General features: G+C 44.6%; 1 protein-coding gene across 24 annotated transcripts in view; it reads right to left on the bottom strand.

The window, feature by feature from the left end:
- Window positions 1-18,814, bottom strand: part of DEPDC5 (DEP domain containing 5, GATOR1 subcomplex subunit) — a 40,668-nt gene that overhangs the window by 988 nt on the left and 20,866 nt on the right. For 6 of the 24 annotated variants that reach the window (XM_086855564.1, XM_086855568.1, XM_086855563.1 and 3 more), the window contains exons 27-42: window positions 18,601-18,761; window positions 18,130-18,247; window positions 17,805-17,972; window positions 16,748-16,967; window positions 15,786-15,919; window positions 15,332-15,440; window positions 12,554-12,616; window positions 10,829-10,980; window positions 9,983-10,060; window positions 9,421-9,553; window positions 8,491-8,599; window positions 7,986-8,210; window positions 3,977-4,146; window positions 2,853-3,024; window positions 1,779-1,839; window positions 660-742 (exon numbers count right to left, since the gene is read on the bottom strand). In XM_086855564.1, coding sequence (XP_086711690.1) covers window positions 660-742; window positions 1,779-1,839; window positions 2,853-3,024; window positions 3,977-4,146; window positions 7,986-8,210; window positions 8,491-8,599; window positions 9,421-9,553; window positions 9,983-10,060; window positions 10,829-10,980; window positions 12,554-12,616; window positions 15,332-15,440; window positions 15,786-15,919; window positions 16,748-16,967; window positions 17,805-17,972; window positions 18,130-18,247; window positions 18,601-18,761 — 2,156 coding nt within the window. Of the gene's footprint in view, window positions 1-659; window positions 743-1,778; window positions 1,840-2,852; window positions 3,025-3,976; window positions 4,147-5,943; window positions 6,078-7,985; window positions 8,211-8,490; window positions 8,600-9,420; window positions 9,554-9,982; window positions 10,061-10,828; window positions 10,981-12,553; window positions 12,617-15,331; window positions 15,441-15,785; window positions 15,920-16,747; window positions 16,968-17,804; window positions 17,973-18,129; window positions 18,248-18,600; window positions 18,762-18,814 lie in introns of all 24 variants that reach the window. The other 18 variants (XM_086855573.1, XM_086855578.1, XM_086855570.1 and 15 more) reach the window with 4 other exon arrangements.

Genomic DNA, 18,814 nt, shown 5'->3' with positions numbered 1-18,814 from the left:
CTTTTCCCCCTCGGCTCTTAGGTGCTGCTTCTTCCTGTAGTTGCAACACCAGGAGGGAGTGCACTTTGTCTGCCTTTCTCTTACAAGCACAGAATGAAGCAAAGATACAGGCTCTGATGCATCTTGCAAACTTCCCATCAATTTCCATTTCTCTCCTATAGTTTTCCAAACCTTCCTGTCATTGTTTTCACATCCCAGCAAGTGGACCCAAAATGCTTGATCTGTCTCCCACACTATCTATATGGATATATGTATCTATATGGAGAGAGACAGATCCACATCAGACCTTGAGCATGAGAACAGAGCACTGACTTGTCCCAACACCTTGCCCTCCTTCTAGCTTCTGGGTACACATTCATTTACATTCACCTTGGAATAAGCTTTGCCTTAGTTTTTAAAATTTCCTCATCTTTTGGAAAGAAAAGTTTCAGAGCCACTGTAAAGCAAGATTTCAAACCATTTATTAGCAGCAACACTTCGTGCTTTTCATACTGCCCCCTCCAGTTTTCTGGTTTGTGTTGTCTGACACACCTACTTGTCGTCTGGTTAAGGGACAGCAGCACCAACATGACTGACATGAAACACAAACCACATGTAAAATAGTTCTCTTGTTTGTAATAATCTCCTTCTTGCCACAGGGCCTCCCAAATATTGCTCACCTGTGACATGAATATACTGGGGCTTGTTTTCTGCTGGGAAGTTGAATGCAGAAGCCGAATATTTATCTTGTACAAATCCAAATCTGAAGAAATAGAGACAGGGGGAATTAAAAAAGAAAAGAAAAAGACAAAAAGAGCCACTGCAGGTAGGATTCCTCAGAACAAGGCAGGGGCACCAGAGGAAATCCTTCCACTATTCCTTTCTTACGGCCTGAAGGCAAAAGGAAAAGGGATGAAGAGAGCTGAGCCTCTCCAAATATTCTCTGCCCCTGCCAGACACAGTGTGAAAGCCTGTCACTCCACACTGCTCCCTGTCCTGACTCCAGCTGGAAACAAGAGCAGGGGCTCCAAGCAGTCTCTGACAAATGGGGCAGCTGCACATGAGGGAAGGAAGAGCAATAGTCAAGACAGACCTTCCCTGGGCATGTTTCAAGCTGCAACATTATAATTTTCATGATGCTACGCTCCATGCAGAACTTCAAGCAGCTTACCTGGCAGTTCTCTGCTGTTTGTATGATACTTGTTCTTCTGCTTTCTAAACTAATGAAAGCCGATTTCTAAGCTAAAGTCCATAACAAAAGGCTCTGTCATGAAAAAAAACCCTGGCAGCAACACCATGAAAGAAACTGGCAGCTTAATCACACAGAGGGATAAGGCTAGATAGTATCCAAAGCTTCCAACAATTCTGTCTTAAATTGGGCCCAACCTCTGTACAGCTCCCACCCCAGTCCCCTGCCTATTGTCAATCATCAGGTGTCATCCAGTTCAAGACTGTGCTAAATTCACAAGAAGGAAATAGCTGTCCCTTCTCAAGAAGGCTCTGTTTACAGTCTTTCTGCTTCTAACTTAGAATAATGGGCAATTCCAAAGGCAAGGCTCTCCCTAGGAGGAGAGTATGGTTCCCGGGGAGTGACAGGCTGAAACACCACACAGCTGCACCCACAGAAGCACTCCAGGCACAGAGGCTGTATTTTAGTCTAAGAGCCTGTAAGCAGACTTCAGAGAGGCAGAAAGCACAGAACCCAAGTGACTCAGGAGCGACTGTTCAGCACAGGCCTTCATCCCACATTATCCAGGGAGACAGGAACTGTTTGGCACCCCACTCCACTGCAGACATACCTGTGTGCTATTGCTTCCTGCAGCAGATGCATTCGATCCCAGTAGGTTTCTGGTTCAAAGCCTGAAACAAACAAGGTAACAATTATCTAGTAAAGCCACTTTATTCCCTTCAAGACTCCAGTTTTCCTCAGGAGGCCTCTGTGCACTCTTTTTTTTTTATCCCTAGCCATTTCTTTCAGTCACATTTTTTTGTCAGCTGTCTCTTAGAGATGTGTCTTGTACACTCCAGTAGCAGACTCATCTCTCAATTTATTACTTGTGTCTCTTGAGATGGAGAGGAACATAAAGGAGGGTGTGGAAGGGGGCAAGGAAGATGAGTGGGCTGCTGTGTATCACAAGAGAGCTCTGAAAATGTTTAATTCAGCCAGTTGGACTACAGTGACCACACAGCATATGGATTTGTCACATTGATTGTACTGGACACAGAGTCAAGGGTTAATGGAAATATCATATTTACTATTTTAAAATGGAGCCTTTTGCCAATTATCCCTTCTCATGATGCAACTTTGCCCTTCTCTGTATGGTAACAGTTCTCATATCTTGGGGTTCCACCTGAGGTTTACCACAACAGGCTCACTGGAAAGGGCCAGGTCACACTGCAGAAAAGGAGATTGCAGTTTCTCCTGCTTAATCTCATGTGCAAACACTGTAACCATTAAAGTAACCATAGCAACAACAAAAGAAGGATGGCAGTGGTGAAAACCCAATCCCAGGGAGGGGGAGAATAAACAAATGCAAGATACAAATGCAGAGCAGCTGTGGGTCTACCAGCAAAACACACACAAGCGTGTCAAACACAACAGCTACTGGATATGGGCTCTGTAAGGGTGTGCAGGGTAAGCATCACTGGGGGGACCACCCCTCCCGTGTGTTGGTGCTTCCTGCTGCCCACAATCAGCCTGCCAGCAAGGCTTCCTCCAGCACCTCCTTCCTGAGCAGCTGCTCACCTGTAAAAACAGCTCCTTCAGCCTCCTAAGGCTGGCTGGTAAAGGAGCTTCATTACATCAGCTACATGCCAACAGTGACCTGTTCACACAGAGTATCCCGAGGGATAAAAGGAAGTGCATTTCTTACCATCAAACAAATGCTCACTGCCCTCCTTCAGCAAGCAGCTCACGTTGAGAGGGATGAAGAGCTGAGCTCGAAGTGGGTCCCCGTACAAGTAACTGGGCAAAGCAAAGGGGCCTTCCAGCACGGGGACGAGCAGGAAGCCACAGGAGGTGGCTTTCCGGTGCCAACCCTGAACCTGAGAAGAAATTCAAACAATGAATCATAGCACACATGCCAGCTGATGAAGGGCACTTATGTGCAAAGGAGCAGCTCGTTCCCCAGGAATAGATCAGACACGCTCAATTCTCCACAGGCTCAGCTTGCTCTGCATGGCAGGCACACCAACGTCCTTGCAAAGCAGCACAAGCACAAAGCATCAGGCTTTCCTTTTTCTGAAGTGCCCCATCAATCAGAAAGCACTTTAAATTAGATATTTTTCAGGAACTGATTCAGCCTATTTATCACCAGTGGCTAAACACTTCTGCTTTACAGGAACAGTGCAATTGATTTTAAATAAAAGCAAAATCAGCTACCTAGTACTGTCTGGCTGGGTGGGGTAAAACCTCATATTAAATAATTTGAGTTTTACAGAAGCTACATTAGGGAAAACAAAAAAATCTAAAAATTAAATATAAAAAATTAGCCTAAAATTAAAAAAGTGACATGTTTTCAATTCAAAATGTTTTCAGCAAGCTGAAAAAAACCCTAAAACATTCCTGAGCAGGAAGAACACATTGCCTGGAAAAGCCCTGTTATGAAAGCAATTCCACTGAGATTTAAAGTTTTAAGGTTTGGGGATAGAAGGAATGTAATGTGAAACAGATTTTTTTCCAAAGACCTGGCTCATGGCTTAAAATTTGCCTAAGGGGGACTTAAATTTATCACCTTGACCTGTGCTGATCTCTGCATACTGTGCATAAAAACCACTAAAAGCAGAACACACTCCTGCAGACAGAATGACTATAGATGTTGTGATAAATGCTGACCAGATGCAGCAACACTAACAACCACCAGGAAAATGACTTATGGAAATAAAGGCAAATGCAAGCCACTGTCCAGCTCCCTAAGACATCCTAATATAACGTTGTCTAAGGGATACAGAGGCCAGACAGGCATTTCTGTGGCTGTCCAGAACACCAGGATCTCACCATCTCAAAAAGAACAGCTGCAGTCACTGCCATCCAGTGTAACTTGATTTCAAAGGCAGCGTTCAGGGAGAAATTGCCATGGTAATAACAGCTGCACCACTCCAGCCGGTCCGTGCGGTTGTTCACATCCACATCCAGCGTCACCGTGCGCTGCTCGGGCACCGTGGCAGCTGGGCAGCCAAGGGCAGGGGTGTTCAGAAGGGGCATTAAAGAGAAGGTGGCAGACAGGATGAAGAGAACAGAGGAACCAAGATAAGTAATTTGAAATTAATTTGTCCTTCCATTCCTCCCCAGGTATTTTTGGGCTAGCAGACTAGTCCCAGAATGCCGCGCATCCAGATCACAAAAGGCAAAAATCCTGAAGTATTTATGATGTCAGGAGTATGTGCTACAGAATCACCTCCCCAAGCACTCAAAAGACATTTCAGCTGCAATAAGGAGAGAGAACCAAGAATGCAGCAGTTAATCAACAGGCAACTGGTGCCATAATTAAGCACGGCTAGGAAACACCAGCTTTCTTCATGCCCAAAACATTCCAAATATTTCTATATGCCTCCACCAGAAATCACAACAGGGTGCTGTTACATGGGGCAGGAGCATTCCAGGACTTTCCACAGCTAAAGGAGATTAGAAGTTAAACTTCTTGTTTCTTTAATCCCGTATCAATATCCCACATTACCGCACTGTTGAAAGTGCACATCCAACACTTTCTGTAAAAGCACAAAGAGTCAGCCAAGACATGCAGCAGCATTCTGACCACTGCAATAGCTCCTAGGGCTTTGCAGTAAGGGCTGGGATAGTGCCAAGATCCAGCTCCCTTTGTGCCCCACAGCCCAGCATCCCAGTGGCAGCAACCCTCAGGTATCAGGCAGGAGAGGGAGAGAAGCACAGCAGTGGAAGTGACCTGGCTGGTGTCACACACAGGGACTGCAGGGCTGGGGACAGAACCCAGATCTCCTGACCTGGAGATCAAAGTCCTGCCATGAAACACATCATCACTTTCAACTTTTCTTTAGACAAATAAATAATTTAACATTTCTGTAATGTCAAAAATTGACAGAAAACAATGGGCTGCAAGGCTTCTATGGGAAAACTTCTGCCCTTTTTATTATTGCATGCATGAGGGATGGGTGTTATTATCTCTTGCCGAAGTAGATGTGCACCCCTTTATAGGGTCAGCTTTTAAATTATCTTATAATTTGATGGCTTGATGGTATTTTAAAAAAAAATTTGAAATCCTTCCTCAAGGTAGATGGAAAGTTCCCACCTTCACTTCTAGTGCAAGTTACCTGGAGGCACTTTCAAAGTTATAAAAGGAAATCCTTTACATTGCTATTGCCGCAGTGTAGAACATGAAAAATAAAAACACAACAAAAATGAAAGAACATCACCCAGTTTTGTTCCATAAGTAAGACCCATTTTTGTCTTTGGGAAACATGTTATTTGCAATTTCTGTGTTGATCTGATAGTGTCAAACCAACACTGTGAGAGTTTCTTTTTCTGGCTCCTTTGGAATATTGTGAATACAATACTCGTGGTCAGGAGGTTTTGGTGCCAAATTTGTAATGAAGTGTGTTGGAAAACAACATCCTGGAAGCTGTGAAACCAAAGCAGCTCAGTCAGGTAGGTGCTGGCCATTAGCCAAGAGGTCAGTGATAACACCACAGCCCAGTGTGCCCAAACTAGCACACGGTGAAGAATGAGCTCCCTGCTCCCTTAGACTGTTGCTTTTCCCAGAGAGTGCAGGCTCCCTGTGAGGGCTGGACTGGCTCTCTCTGCCCTGTCTGCAGCTACAGTTCACAGGCAAAGCCAGAGGAGCCCAGTTCAACGAGGTGAGCTGATCAAAAATACATTAAAAACTCATGAGAAATGTCCACGTCTCTGAATTCAGAAGCTGCTGATTAAAACCAACTTGTTTTAATAGAATATACTCTGGCTTCCATAGGCCAGACTTCAAGAGGACTCACCTGCTTCCCAATTGTCTTCTACTAGTGAGTATTTAATTAATGATTTACTAAGCAAATCGGAGAGGAGCAGGCAGGTTATTCTCCAGTCACAGACTCCACTACATACATGACTACAGTTGCTAGTGCATGCATTGCTATAAATCAAAGGGACAAGATTAGCTGTGTCACAGGTCAGACTTCCACTGGGAAGGGAAAGGGGACAGTCACTGGGCAAGTGATTGGGAAATTGGGAGGGATAAAGATTTGAGAGATACATGGAGCTTGTTCCAGAGCTCCCAATGCTTGCATGCAATTTTATGTCACAGCCTGACATTTAGGGAAGGTGGGGAGGGGAAGAAATAAAAACCACAACCTAATCAAGACCAAGAGAGGAACAAATGAAGTCACGTGGACCAGGGGTCATCTGGGTTTAGTAAAGCTCTTTACCTCAGATGAACTGCTGAAGTTTTTTTGGAATACTGCTTGGAAGAGGGACAGCACAGAAGCATCATTCAAACCAGTTCCTTTGGAAGAAAAAACTTCCACACTCCATTTTTCTACAAGAAACTGTAATTCCTGGAAAATCCAGACTGCACGAGAGCAATCTGAAGGCATTTATCACTAATTCAGGGGCTGCAAATTAGTCAAATAGTAAAATGGACATAATCCCAGCTGAAAGGCAAGGCAGAGCTACACAGATGTGTAATACCCACATGCTGCAGGAATACACTCTTTTCCTGGCTGGTGTTAAATGAAAGGTGAGGGGGACACTGAGACACACTTCTCATTCCCATGGGTGCAGGCCTGCTGAGTCTCAGTCTCCTCAGCTCACAACAGAGCACAGACAGAGGAATGTGAACTGGTTTTCTCAGGCTAAATAGTGAGTAAGAGATGAACCACGAACAGGATCTGGCCCCAGCCTGCACAATACTTTCATGCCAGCCTATGTTCAGGCTTCAGCTCTGGCCAGCCACCGAGCTAATGAGGCTGGATACCAGCCAAGGCAACAGATTTATCCTGTGACAGGGAAAATAACCCGCATATGTTGACTTCAGGGAATTAACCATTAGTTCAGACTTCCTATCCTTAATGCTTTGCCACTTCTGGTGCTGTTCCTCTTCAAACAAGTCTCTCAGAAATACACAAGGATTACTGTGACTTCAGGTTTAAGAGATACCACACCAGCAGTCCGGCACTGCTTTTCAGTAGATCAAATATACACAAGAGGAGAACAGCAAAATTCTTCTTTTATCCTTAATTGCTAGGCCTTTTAATGGATGCATCTAAGTAAACCTGAAGTTGCAGCTCCATAGCAATGATTTTTCTTTTAAACAAGGAAAGAAGAACAAAAGCAAGTGACTCAGGCTGGCCTGGAAATGTGACAAGAAGCTGACAAAGCAACAGGGTCAGTCACGCAGCCAGGGTGTTTCATGGGCTGCTAGAGGCAGTCAGTGCTACTCTCCACACATTAGAGAACATTAGATACTAATGGGATCTTGCCCAGCAGCAAGATCTTCCTATTGCTTCCATACCACAGGGATCATCTGCAGCTGGGCTTCACAAACTTATTAATGTAAGGAGCCTGGTTCAGATTAGCTAAAAAAGCCTCCAGCACATCACAGAAAACTTCTAACACATCTGGACCTCACTGTGGCTTTTGCCCCTGGGAAGCAATTAGATATGTAATTTTAAGAACAGTTTGGTTGCTTTGCTGTTCTCACAGCTCATTCCTTCATACTCCTTACAGGTTGTCAAGAGTGTCTCTGGATTGCAAGGAGACAAAGTATCTTCCTCCACAAATTCTAGAGGTTCAGGAAGAAGGAATATGTTAAGAAATACTTTTTATTGTATTCCAGTACTCTGAAGTAAAAGTTTCCTGCCCAGCCAGTGAAACACACCTCCAGCATATGAGAACGAGTCCACGTGCAAGACACTGTAAGGCCAGCATGAAATTTGCAGCTTTATTGCTGGTCCACGTGAGATCATACCCTTGGCTGGCTGCTCTTCCCCTTTCAAACTATCCCCTTGGACTTCCCCAGCTGTCACCTGTGCTGTGCATCTACCTAAGAGTGCAGCTGCCTGGCTCCGTCCTCCGAAACTGCGGCTAAAGGAACTGTGCCTACTTGCATAGGAGGCGGGGCGGCTGGGCAGCCAGGGCAGGAAGAACGCCGGGATCTCCGAGTGCAGGAGCTCTTCTGCCACAAAGGCCACCTCAAACCATTTCCTCTGGAAGGCTGAGAAGTCATCCATGGCAGCTGTGTGCCACATGGCAGGCTGTTGCAGCCCCACTGCACAAGGGGAAGGGCAAGTCCAGTTAGAAACGAGTGGACAAGACTCAGACAGAAAAGTAGCTCTTGAAAAAGAGGCAGGATAAAAATTACTTTATGTTTTCTGTGATTGTTTGTTTTTTTCCTTAACTAAAAAGGCCAAATTTCTAAGACTCTCATGAGATCAGTGGTTTTGGTTGCTCCCAAAATGCATTCCTACTGCAGCACCCCTAAGAATCAAGTACTGCCTAGTGATAATGCAAAGGGATAGTGAGGAGAGTCTTGTAATAACAATGCTGACCTCGGTCTGGTTCTTTGTCCACAACAATCTTGTAAAAATAAAAGCCATAAATAAAGGTTCGTAAAGCTTCTCCAGATGCATGAACAATAAGCTGCTCTTCTAACATTTTCTGAACAAGAAAAAGAAAGAACAGAGCAAATATGATAAAAAAGAAATCACTCTTCCAGTTAACATAAAAAGGTTCCTAGAGAACATTAAGAAGTAATTTTCTTTTCCTTGACATCTTTTTGTCCAGGTATGTGCCTAATAAGAATACCAGCAAAGTTATCTCTTGATATTCAGTAAATGTAGCAATTTCTTATCTCCCTGAGAAATTACATTTGACCTTTCCACAGATGTCTGTCTTCTTCCCATACAATGCTCTGGTTTTATAGATGGATTTATAGAAGGTAAGAGTTTGGAAACATTCTAAGTTCTCTGTTAATTGATATGGGATCTCAGCAGAGGAATGAACTCCAGAACATTTCCATCCTTCTGCCCCTGACACAGTTCAATACAGAAAAATCCCTTCATGAATACAAGCAGTGCTCCTGCATAAAGTGTGTCTGCTTCAGCATCCACAACAGAAAGGTCATATGCTGGTTTTATTACAACTTTATTAACTAATTATTGGAAAAGAAAACTAAATCATGGCCTAGTGCCTCAATTCCAACACAATGCAGAGTAATTGGTAAGTACCAGCTAATTGAAGGTTATAAATAAACCCATCATTATATAAGTGGAAAAAATCCATATTACTAGTGAAGAATATGTTGTTATTTTGTGATAGGGAATCCAAAAAAGTCATATTCTGATGAGCACTGCTTTCAATACTCATCCATAAGAGGATTTTAATAAGTAACAGGAATTATTGCTATGCTTTGCTCTCAAACTTTCTTCACAGAGTGAGGCATTTCTGACCCTCCATATGCTCCTGGATAGTTTCCTTACCTGCATTATGTCAATGGCCATGGCCTGGGTGTGCACCCCTTCCACGTTATTCACCAGCCAGTGCACAACCTCTGCACTGATGAAGCAGTAGGGGGAGAGGCCCTTCTGTTCAGAGAGCAGCTGGATCCCTGTGCTGAAGCACAGAAAGCCACACATGTTAACACAGGCAGATTGAGAGCTCTTTTATGTAACAAAAATCACCACTGGGGGAAAGAAAAGAAGTGGTGGGGGAGATGACAGAATACAGGACAAGAAATGCACAGTGCTCCTGGAGTGATGCCTCACTGGCTTTTGGTAACAAGATGAAGACCTGACATTGACAGCACTTCAGTGACTTACTGGGAATTCTTGATTTGGCAAGGTTCTAGGACTCTAAAAATCGAGGTCTTTGCTCGTATCTCAATTTCTATAAAATTCCTTATTAGAGAGTCTGGAACTGAATAACAAAAGGAAGTTTAAAACTCTTCAACAGCTGACATGGGGCTCTCCATTGAGTGACTCCACTTCTCGTGTCCTCTTTTAAACAGCTCAGATGTTAAGCACATTTATATTAAAAACTTACGTGGGGTGTTTCATGGCTTCAAGAATCTCTACCAAAGTGGAGGAGGAAGTCAGAGCACTTGTTGAACATTGCTGAGAGCTGGGCAGTAAACAAAAGCAGGTTCAAAAATCAAGGAAACCGACAGATTTATTCAAATGTGCACATTTAATAAAATTGCTCTCTTCTCAACAATGACTTTGCCACATTAATTTCCTTTTTCATCTCAAGAAGGACAACTAAAAGCATCAGGTGAATATTTCCCCCCTGAGGTCACCAGGGCATTGCTATATGGACCCAATGCAACACATGTCACATTCAGCTGTACTCAGCAGCAATTGAGAGTAAACATTTTGAAATTGGCTAATTTTCTTTTTACTGTAATGTACAGCCACAGGAAACAGGTGCTAATAAAGTTTATTTTCAATATTACTTCCTCCCCAGTGTCTTGCTTCCAGGTTAGAACCTCTTGGATTTCATCAACCTACTCAATCCAATTAGACCTGCAGGCCCCTCCCACCCCTCTTTGCCAAAACAGACAGGAGATGTCAATTCAAAGCCTGGTTTCCAACTAGCAGATTTCAGAAATGGAATTTATTCATTTCTTGAAGAATGAAGCCCTCATTGAGGGTGGAGAAATCAGGCCTTGTGTTCATTTAATTCTGGAAAACTGGGTTGCAGGGCTTATTTTACTACCAGTCTCTCTGCACGTGGAAATGCTGCAGTGAGGTCTTGTGACAAGTGCCTGCTCGTGCTGACAGGCACAGCACAGCCTGTTCCCAGGTTCCTGTTTAAGTGCCCATTCCCTGACACCAGAAAGGGGCTGGAATTGAACAGCTCTGCAGTACAGCACTGCTGTGCCTTTCCTACCTGCCCTCTGCAGCACCTGCTGTGCTGTATCCTGGGTCTGCAGCGTTCTGGGTGCTCCCCAGGGCCTGGGTGCTGCCCCTGTCAGGGACCTGCCCCGTGGGCAGCAAGGTGTTGCCATCTGAGGCTGCAGGAACTGATTGATCAATAGAGACCTGGGAGGGTTAAACACAACAACATCTCTATGAAATTCATCATGTAACCCATTTCCCATCTTCTCCCCTCCCCACATCATCCGTGCCTCAGCCCAAGTTAGTCAACAACAAGCAATACTCTAAGGAAGCACAAGCATATGCAGAAGGGATAAATACAGCCTTATTTTGTCATCACCACAGAGCTCCTGACAAACAACACATTCAGACCCAAATATAGATGAGGATCACCAACCCAGCAACAATTGTGTTGAGAACTACTGGCAAACCAGCAACACCAGTCCAAACCTGACACTTTCAACCCAAGGGAATAACTATGATTATAAGCACTCATTAGACAGGACACTTGATCACTATGGGAAGGTAGTAAGCATTTAGAAAATATAGTTTCAAGTCTAACTCTCAAAATTATGCAAATGTATCACACGAATTCAAGTTTCATAATGCTCAGAAAAAAAAAAAATCAGCTCATCTTCCCTCCCTTCTCAGGGCAGTATGAGAAGGCTGGTTGACACCCACCCACACCTATGTCGCCAAGACAACAGGAACACTTTCCTCCCGCAGGAACACTCGCAGAATTCCAATGGTAGACTGAATAGTTCACAAAATTAACATAAAATCATTTCAGAAAGAGCATGAATGCTGAAGGATTCAGCTAAGTACAGGCTGTAATTGCCATCTGTCATTAACACGTATGGTTTAGTAAATGCACATTATATAAAAGCTGGAGAGGTGGGGGAGAGAACACGAACGGCAGAGTAACTCTGACTCAAGCTGGTGTAAATATGGGGGCTGCTCTGCCGTGATGGATCCACAGCACACACACTGCTAAAAATCACAAAGCTCGTAGCTTGACTTAGGTCTGACAGCCAAGAGTCCTTTATTTATGCCATTTCTCACATCCCAAAAATCTCTAATGGCAGATGTCCCTTTTTGGGTAGCCAAAACCAGCAGATGCTCCAGGGTCAACTCTACAGTGCCCATAGCCAGCAAAAGCCTTCCTCCCTCCTCAGGGCTCACTTCAAGCAGCAGCATTTGCTACAGCCACACTGTGTTACTGCTAATTCCTAACTGGTGTTAAGTGGACAAACGACTTCTGTCACAAGGACTCTTTTAAACCAAGATGACAGTACATATTTTCAGCCTCAGTTGCTCAGGAATCCAAGGACACAATTTGACTTGGATATCTCCAGAGTCACCTGTCAATCAAACACCACAGAAGAAATTTAGCCAAGAACCAGACAAGTGAGCTGTTGCCATTTTGTTCAGTGAGGGAAGATGGAGAACAAGCACTTATTGAAAAATAAAAAGAGCAGCTTTAGTAGTTGACAAGACAGCAGTGCAAAGGACAGCGAGACAAGGCACGTGAACATCCAAAACACAGCACAAACATTGAATGGTGGAAAAAAAATTGGTTGCATCTGCCACTTTGTCCTGCCAATGCTGTACATCTCACTCTCAAATGAGAGTATCTGGAAACTAACACATGTTCCCAGCGTGGCAAGCTCAGGACACAAATGCTGTCCATTACCTCAATCCAAAAGCCAGAGATGACAACAACCCATTCCAAACTAACCTGGGAGTAGAAGGTTGAAGCTGTGCGTGGGCTGCGAACAAAGTCCATAAAGAAGGCCCCATCCTGAAGGCATCAGAGGAAGTAGGCCCATTAATGGCAACAGCAACAAGGAGTTGAAGAAAAGCAAATACAAGGTTGTGCAAGTATGAAATGACCACAGAGAGAAAGTATGAGGAGAATGCAAGTCCCAGACCCAGAAGGTCAGATGCAGCAGAATGCACAGCATCAGGAATTACTCACACATGCATCTTTACTTTCTCTCTCTGTAACAACACATTGCTCTTCCTGGGTACAGATGCCTTCCCAAAACTTTTAAACCCACACTGATCAGAAGCCAATTAAAACTGCAGCCTTCCCTTCATACTTCAAAGGAGAAAGTCTTAAGCTCTGAAGTATGGGGGCTTCCATCCCAAATACAAAACTGAAACACAGAAACCACAGGTGTAATGACAAATATCCAAAGAAGGACAGGGTTTTTTTCTAATCTGTTAGACATTCAAACAATAAAGAGGGAGAGGCCAAGGAGCTCTTTTACAGAAGCACCTTCTTCCTCTTAAATGCAGGTCGGGTATGGTGCAAAGGAAAGAGAAGAAAAACTCATCACAAAGATTCTTCCAACACTGCATTTAATACTTCATGCAAAATTAAACAGACACTGCCTGTGCTATGTTCCTGCCTATTTACAAACCTCAGTGAATTTATCCACAGCTGCTATTCAAAGATGTGTCAAGACTCTCTTATCACGTAAGACAATGCAGTGGAACTCATCTAGATTTTCATTCTCTATTTGCAATTCCTTATTCTGTTCCCTTGGCAAAATATTTTTGTCTAGCCTGCAGTTAAGATGATGCTTACCTTTGTACACACCTATAAAACATTTTCTGGAAAGAATCGATGCCACAGTTACATGACTGGCAATTTACACGGTGCAGATGCAGAGCTAAGCACCCTGGATCCATAAGGGCAAAGACTTCCCAAACAGATCATGGATCAAGTGAACTCATTGGATTAAAACCAAACTGTGTCACCCAGTAACTGGCTGAAGTGAGTTGTCAATTCTACTCTGAAACAAAGTACAGTGAAGGCAGTGGCTCAGTTTTGGAATAACTGGAGCACTGAAGAGCATCCTAGAAAAGCACTTGCTCCCTTGGCTTCTGGCAGAGCTCACAGCTGTGATAATTTATCAGTTCTCTGGCTGCAAGTGTGTGGAAAGCCAGACCTCCCTGTGCTGAGGAGCCTGCAGGGCTGTGGTGACATGAAGCACACACTTGCTGTTATTCCCAATTGAGCACAATGCTGCTTGCCCACTGGCATCTTTCCAACAGGCATGAGCCATCAATTAGGAGATGCCAATTGCTTATCTCCCAGTCCCTGTGTGTAAATATTTACAGGAGTGCTTACTGCTGCAGCATGAAAGGCCTGCAATTGATAACACATTCTTCCAGAGTCTCCAGTAAGCCTTCCAGAGAGGCTTTTGAATGTTACTTTTATCATTACTCACAATGGCATTTTCTGGTAGCACAAAGTCTGCTAATTTGGTTCCATCACATTCCTGTGCCACTGCTAGGGAAGCCCACTTTGCTTTTTCCCCTTTCTGCCACACAGAACAACTGGACACAACATTCCTCTTCCTGTATCTCACATGGAATTTTCACCTGTTTTACTGGTAGAAAGGGACATTTAAGATTTCTGTATTTAAAGAAAGAAGCTGATTTTTCAAAATGGTAGAAGAGAAACATGCAAAGCTTGAATTATGATGTGGAAGTTTGCACACACACCTCAAGTCAGTTTGAGCTCCTATTGTTTCCAGGTCTAGCACATCCTGCTCCAGACTCACCTGTGCTCTCCAAACACTAATACTAGGAGTAAGTGTCTAAGATGATCACAGTTACTCTACCACTTCAACTTTCAATATCTAGGTCTCCAGGATAATACAATACTTCTTCCTGGTGGTGGCACAAAACAGTGGATGTAGAAACATTAGATGCTTAGAGAAAAATGCTGAAAGAAGAGGTTGACAGGGGTGAATCTGAGAACTTTTTCTTTGCAATATCTGAACTGTTGAAAGCAAAGACAGGTCACATTTAAGTCCTCTATCTTTAGTCCTTTATCCTTGTTGTTTCTGTTGAAAGACCTTTATGTCAGAAGACAGAAAAATAATCAAAATATTTCTGGTTGGGCTTGGAGGCGGAGTTCCTGCTCTCCTGGGTCTCACAGGACCATTGACAGAAAGGATAGCGCAGTTTTTTCTTTAAGTGTCTCAAGACAGCTCCAGGAAGACCACTTTCTCCAGCCTGGAGTCCAGCCAGTGAAGGAATGACAGCTAAATCACTTCTCAGGAACACACCACCTCCTCTAAACAGAGGCAAGAGACTCAAGTTCCTGCTGTTAAAATCCCACTCAGTGTTCACACTGTCACAATCTAGAGGTTGATTTTGCTCTCCAAGACAGCCTGCACACAGATGCACACAGCACTGCTACACCCAACAGTCAAGCCATGACTGAAATGAAATGTGCTACCAGCAAAGGAAATGCACTAATTAGCAAACAGCACTTAGCTCAGCAAAATGCTGAGATGGCATCCCAGGGATTCCATGTCATTGTCACTCTTACAGAATTGAATTCCTCTGCCCTTGCACACAAAGGCCAGTGCAGGAACAGCCCTTACTGGATTAGAGAGTGGCAGGATGTAGCCAAGTGCTCAGAGAAATAATCTTTGATTATTTGAGGAATTCTTGTGTAGAAACAGCAGCTATAGAAAGCCCAGGAAGTCCTTACCTTCCGAGGGCTGTCCATATAGGTGGGTGTGATAGCAATGTTCCCACTCTCTGAAGGCTGGCCAGAGCTCTTCCCTGAAAGCATTGCTGCTTGCTGCTCCCCCAGTGTCCTAAAAGACAAGGAGGGAATACAGAGTTTATTCAAACATACTTTGTGTCAGCTTCCCCCTCAAAGGCAACTGTTGCAGAGGGGTACTGCTTTATTTTCAGGTATTTGCTTTCCCACACGCTGAGGCACAGATCCAACATTCCCCAAGAACCTTTTACCCCCACAAACAACATGGACCCTTGAACTCAGTTTTATTATGCATGTGTAATACTATTTTAGCATTAAAAATATTAATCTCTTATGTATTTAGCACAACATGAGGCTAAGTTCCCCAAATGTACTTTAGCCGGCCTAGGTGCAATATGCAGGATGCTCTAGGCTCTCCACACAGCCTGTAGAGACTCACTTCTGACTGGCTTCCATCTGCAGCAGAGCTGAGAGTGCTGAGGTTCCTTTTTTCCCAATGGGAGGCCCAGACTGCTCCAGAGAGTGAGTGGGAATTGGACCAGCAATCTGCAAGCCTTTCATGGCAGACCCTTTCTAACAAAGGAAAAATGGAAGCACAGATTTAGTCAAGCTAGGCTTACCTAGTAAGCAAGAGCACAACACCTCATGTCAGCAGGGCTTTATCAAGCACACTTTAAAAAGGGAATCAAACCATTGGTACACAAGAAGTGGAATAGCCTAGTGTCTTGTGTGGATGTTATTCTGAAAATAAAATATTTGTTATTCTGGAAAAGGTGCATTTGCTTCAAAATAAATTACCCTATTTACTCTGAGAATGGGACCAGGATTTAATACACATTAGCCAGCTTTTCTTCAGCCTCTTGAAACCACTGTTTGCCAAAAAATTCACCCACATGTTTCTCTCTCCCCAGTCCTTCTCCTGAACCTGCAGCACGTAACCAATCCAAGCTAACCCAGAAGTGACCATCTTAACTACCTCAGACCCCTTTGGATGAACTGTCTGCACCTCAGGGCACCCAGGCCAAGCCCACCCACAGCACAAAGCAGAGCACACCTGCAAAGAGGAGGCATCAGGCTCGGGGGTAAGAAAAGCCTGGCCACGGTGTAAAACAGAGCAGTGCCAGGCCAAGATAGGGCAGAAGAGCCTGACTCATCCCTGAGCAAGAACTGTCCTGAGCCTGGTTCCAGTCACAGCAGCACGAGATGCTCATCCCAGGGAAACTTCCCTCAAGCTGTTAGCCAGCCCCAGTGTCTGAAAGCTGCCACAGCACACGGGTCAGCAGTGTCCTTTGGGGATGGACACAGGGACACTGTAGTGACAGGGACACAGGCACCTGCCCCTGCCCACACCTCATTAGCGGCTCAGGGCACACCCAGCCGCAGCGGGGGCCGGGGACTCACTCGGATCATCCGATCGGAGCGGTGGCGGCGGCGGATGCGGTTCAAGCCCTCCACGAAGCGGATGAAGCCATCGAGGAGCTGCCACTCCTCCTCGTCCGAGCGAGGCTTGTCGCCGTACACGTCGCAGTGCGCCTCCCCCTCCATGATGCGCTTGGTGGCGCTGATGCAGGCGGGCAGCAGCAGGAACCGCGTCCTCCAGAACTTCAGAGACTCGATAAGGCTGCAGCAATGTGGAAGGCAGGACAGAGCTCAGCAGTTTCCTGGGAAGGGTTTTCCAGAATCTAAAATATAAATCTACCTGCTGCACATTTCAGTGAGTGCAGCGACCACCTCGCTGCCACCCCTGAGACAGAACGAGCGCACATGCAAAGGAATGGTCAGCAGCTGGAATATCACTGGCAACAAGGCTATCCTCAGGGTAATTGTCACACAGAGATAGGCTTTCCTTTCTGTAAAAGGTAGGCCCCAGAAGCTTCTTCTAAAAATATGCAAGCAAAAAGGAATTTTCAAGGTGCACATTAGCGTAGGAGGTATTTTGACTGAGACCTGAAAAGAAAAGATGATAAAGACTGGTTGTGTGGAGAGAAGATATCAAAAAAGCTATTGATACTAGTGGAGATATTCCACATTTCTGGTAAGCACTTGCTCCACAGCTTAGGAGTAGGACTGCAGTCAAGCTCAGCACTCAAGCAAACCTGCAACAGCTTCAAAATATATAGAAGTTTTGAGTCAGATCCAGAAGTCAGTAAGAAGCCAAGAAAAGCATCTGTGCGGTACAAAATGCCATCTTATTTCTTTGCATTTAGCAGGGGAAAAAAGAAGTTCATGCTGAATTTTGAGATCAAGAGTCTGTATCAAAGGTCAGATAATGCAGCAGCAACGCAGAGGAAGGTTCCCACAAGGCAACAGCTGCTGGGAGCCAACAGTGAAAGCAGGCCAGATATTCTCCCTGGAGTACTGAGCATTCCTGGGTTGAACTTGATGGTGAAATTTTAGGTCATAAAGGAAAAGAGGCAATTAGGACACAGAACAGTCTGGATGGAAAAGGAACTCTCACCTGAAATCCTCTGAGCCAGCAGAGCAGATATACTGATCCAAGTAATTCCACTTGTACTCTTCTAGTCTCTCATGGGAAAATTCTACCCAGCAAGAGACAAACTCAGAGTCAGAGTGTGAGGGACACAAGCTATAGGTGTAGTTTATCTGAGCAGATTCATACGGATACCTAAAAGATCAAACACAAGCATTAATCTCAGTATTATTGATACTGGTGCTTCTCTTTCTTCTCCTAAAAAGAAAGGTGTTCTTTCAAGCAAGCACAGAGCTGGAGAAGAATGTTCATCTGAAGACTGACAGCAAACTGCTGAAGCAGAGATACTCACTTGGGCAGGTACCGAGTCACAGTAATTATTTTGTCTTTCAAGGTGACTTTGTGGAAGGTACGGCCCATGCTCAGCCAGTACTGATCCTCTTCCTCAGGTCTATTTCTTGACACAAGACCTAGTTGTAAAAAGCAAAACCCTTTCAGCTTACTGCAGTACTCAGAACTTTATCAACAAACTGTGCTGATAGAGAGAAGCTCCAGAACTGCAGTCCAGAAGTGGGTTTCTGAACTCAACACAAGCTAAAATCCATCTTTCAGGCCATGTTTTTAGGAGTCTTTTGCTCTAACAGTTAAGATGTGCTGAGCACTTGGGATTCACACAGCACCCATTTGGAACTTCCTCGGGCAGAACCACCAAAGAACAGCCAACATGAAGTGTTGAGCAACTGGTGGATGTGCCTAACTTGAGGCTCCTGGGACTGGCAGAAGGAAAGAGAAAAGCCTGACTTGTCAAGGCCAGGGCACTCACCTCTGCTGTAGAGGGGACTGCTGCTGAGCGGGGGTGGCACGGCTGGGGCCGGCTTCTGTGGCTTGGATTGCACAATAATCTGATAGCCTTGCATGAGACGCTGACAGATAAACTCCTCAAACACCTGCTGGGCTGTCATCTGCACTCCTTCCTCATCCCTCCTGGACACAAAGGTTAAGCAGACTAGAATAAGGAAGCTGACCACACACCTATT

Source organism: Cyanistes caeruleus, chromosome 18 (genome assembly GCF_971803275.1).
Source record: "Cyanistes caeruleus chromosome 18, bCyaCae1.hap1.1, whole genome shotgun sequence".
Taxonomy (NCBI): domain Eukaryota; kingdom Metazoa; phylum Chordata; class Aves; order Passeriformes; family Paridae; genus Cyanistes; species Cyanistes caeruleus.
This window is presented reverse-complemented; position numbering and strand designations above follow the sequence as displayed.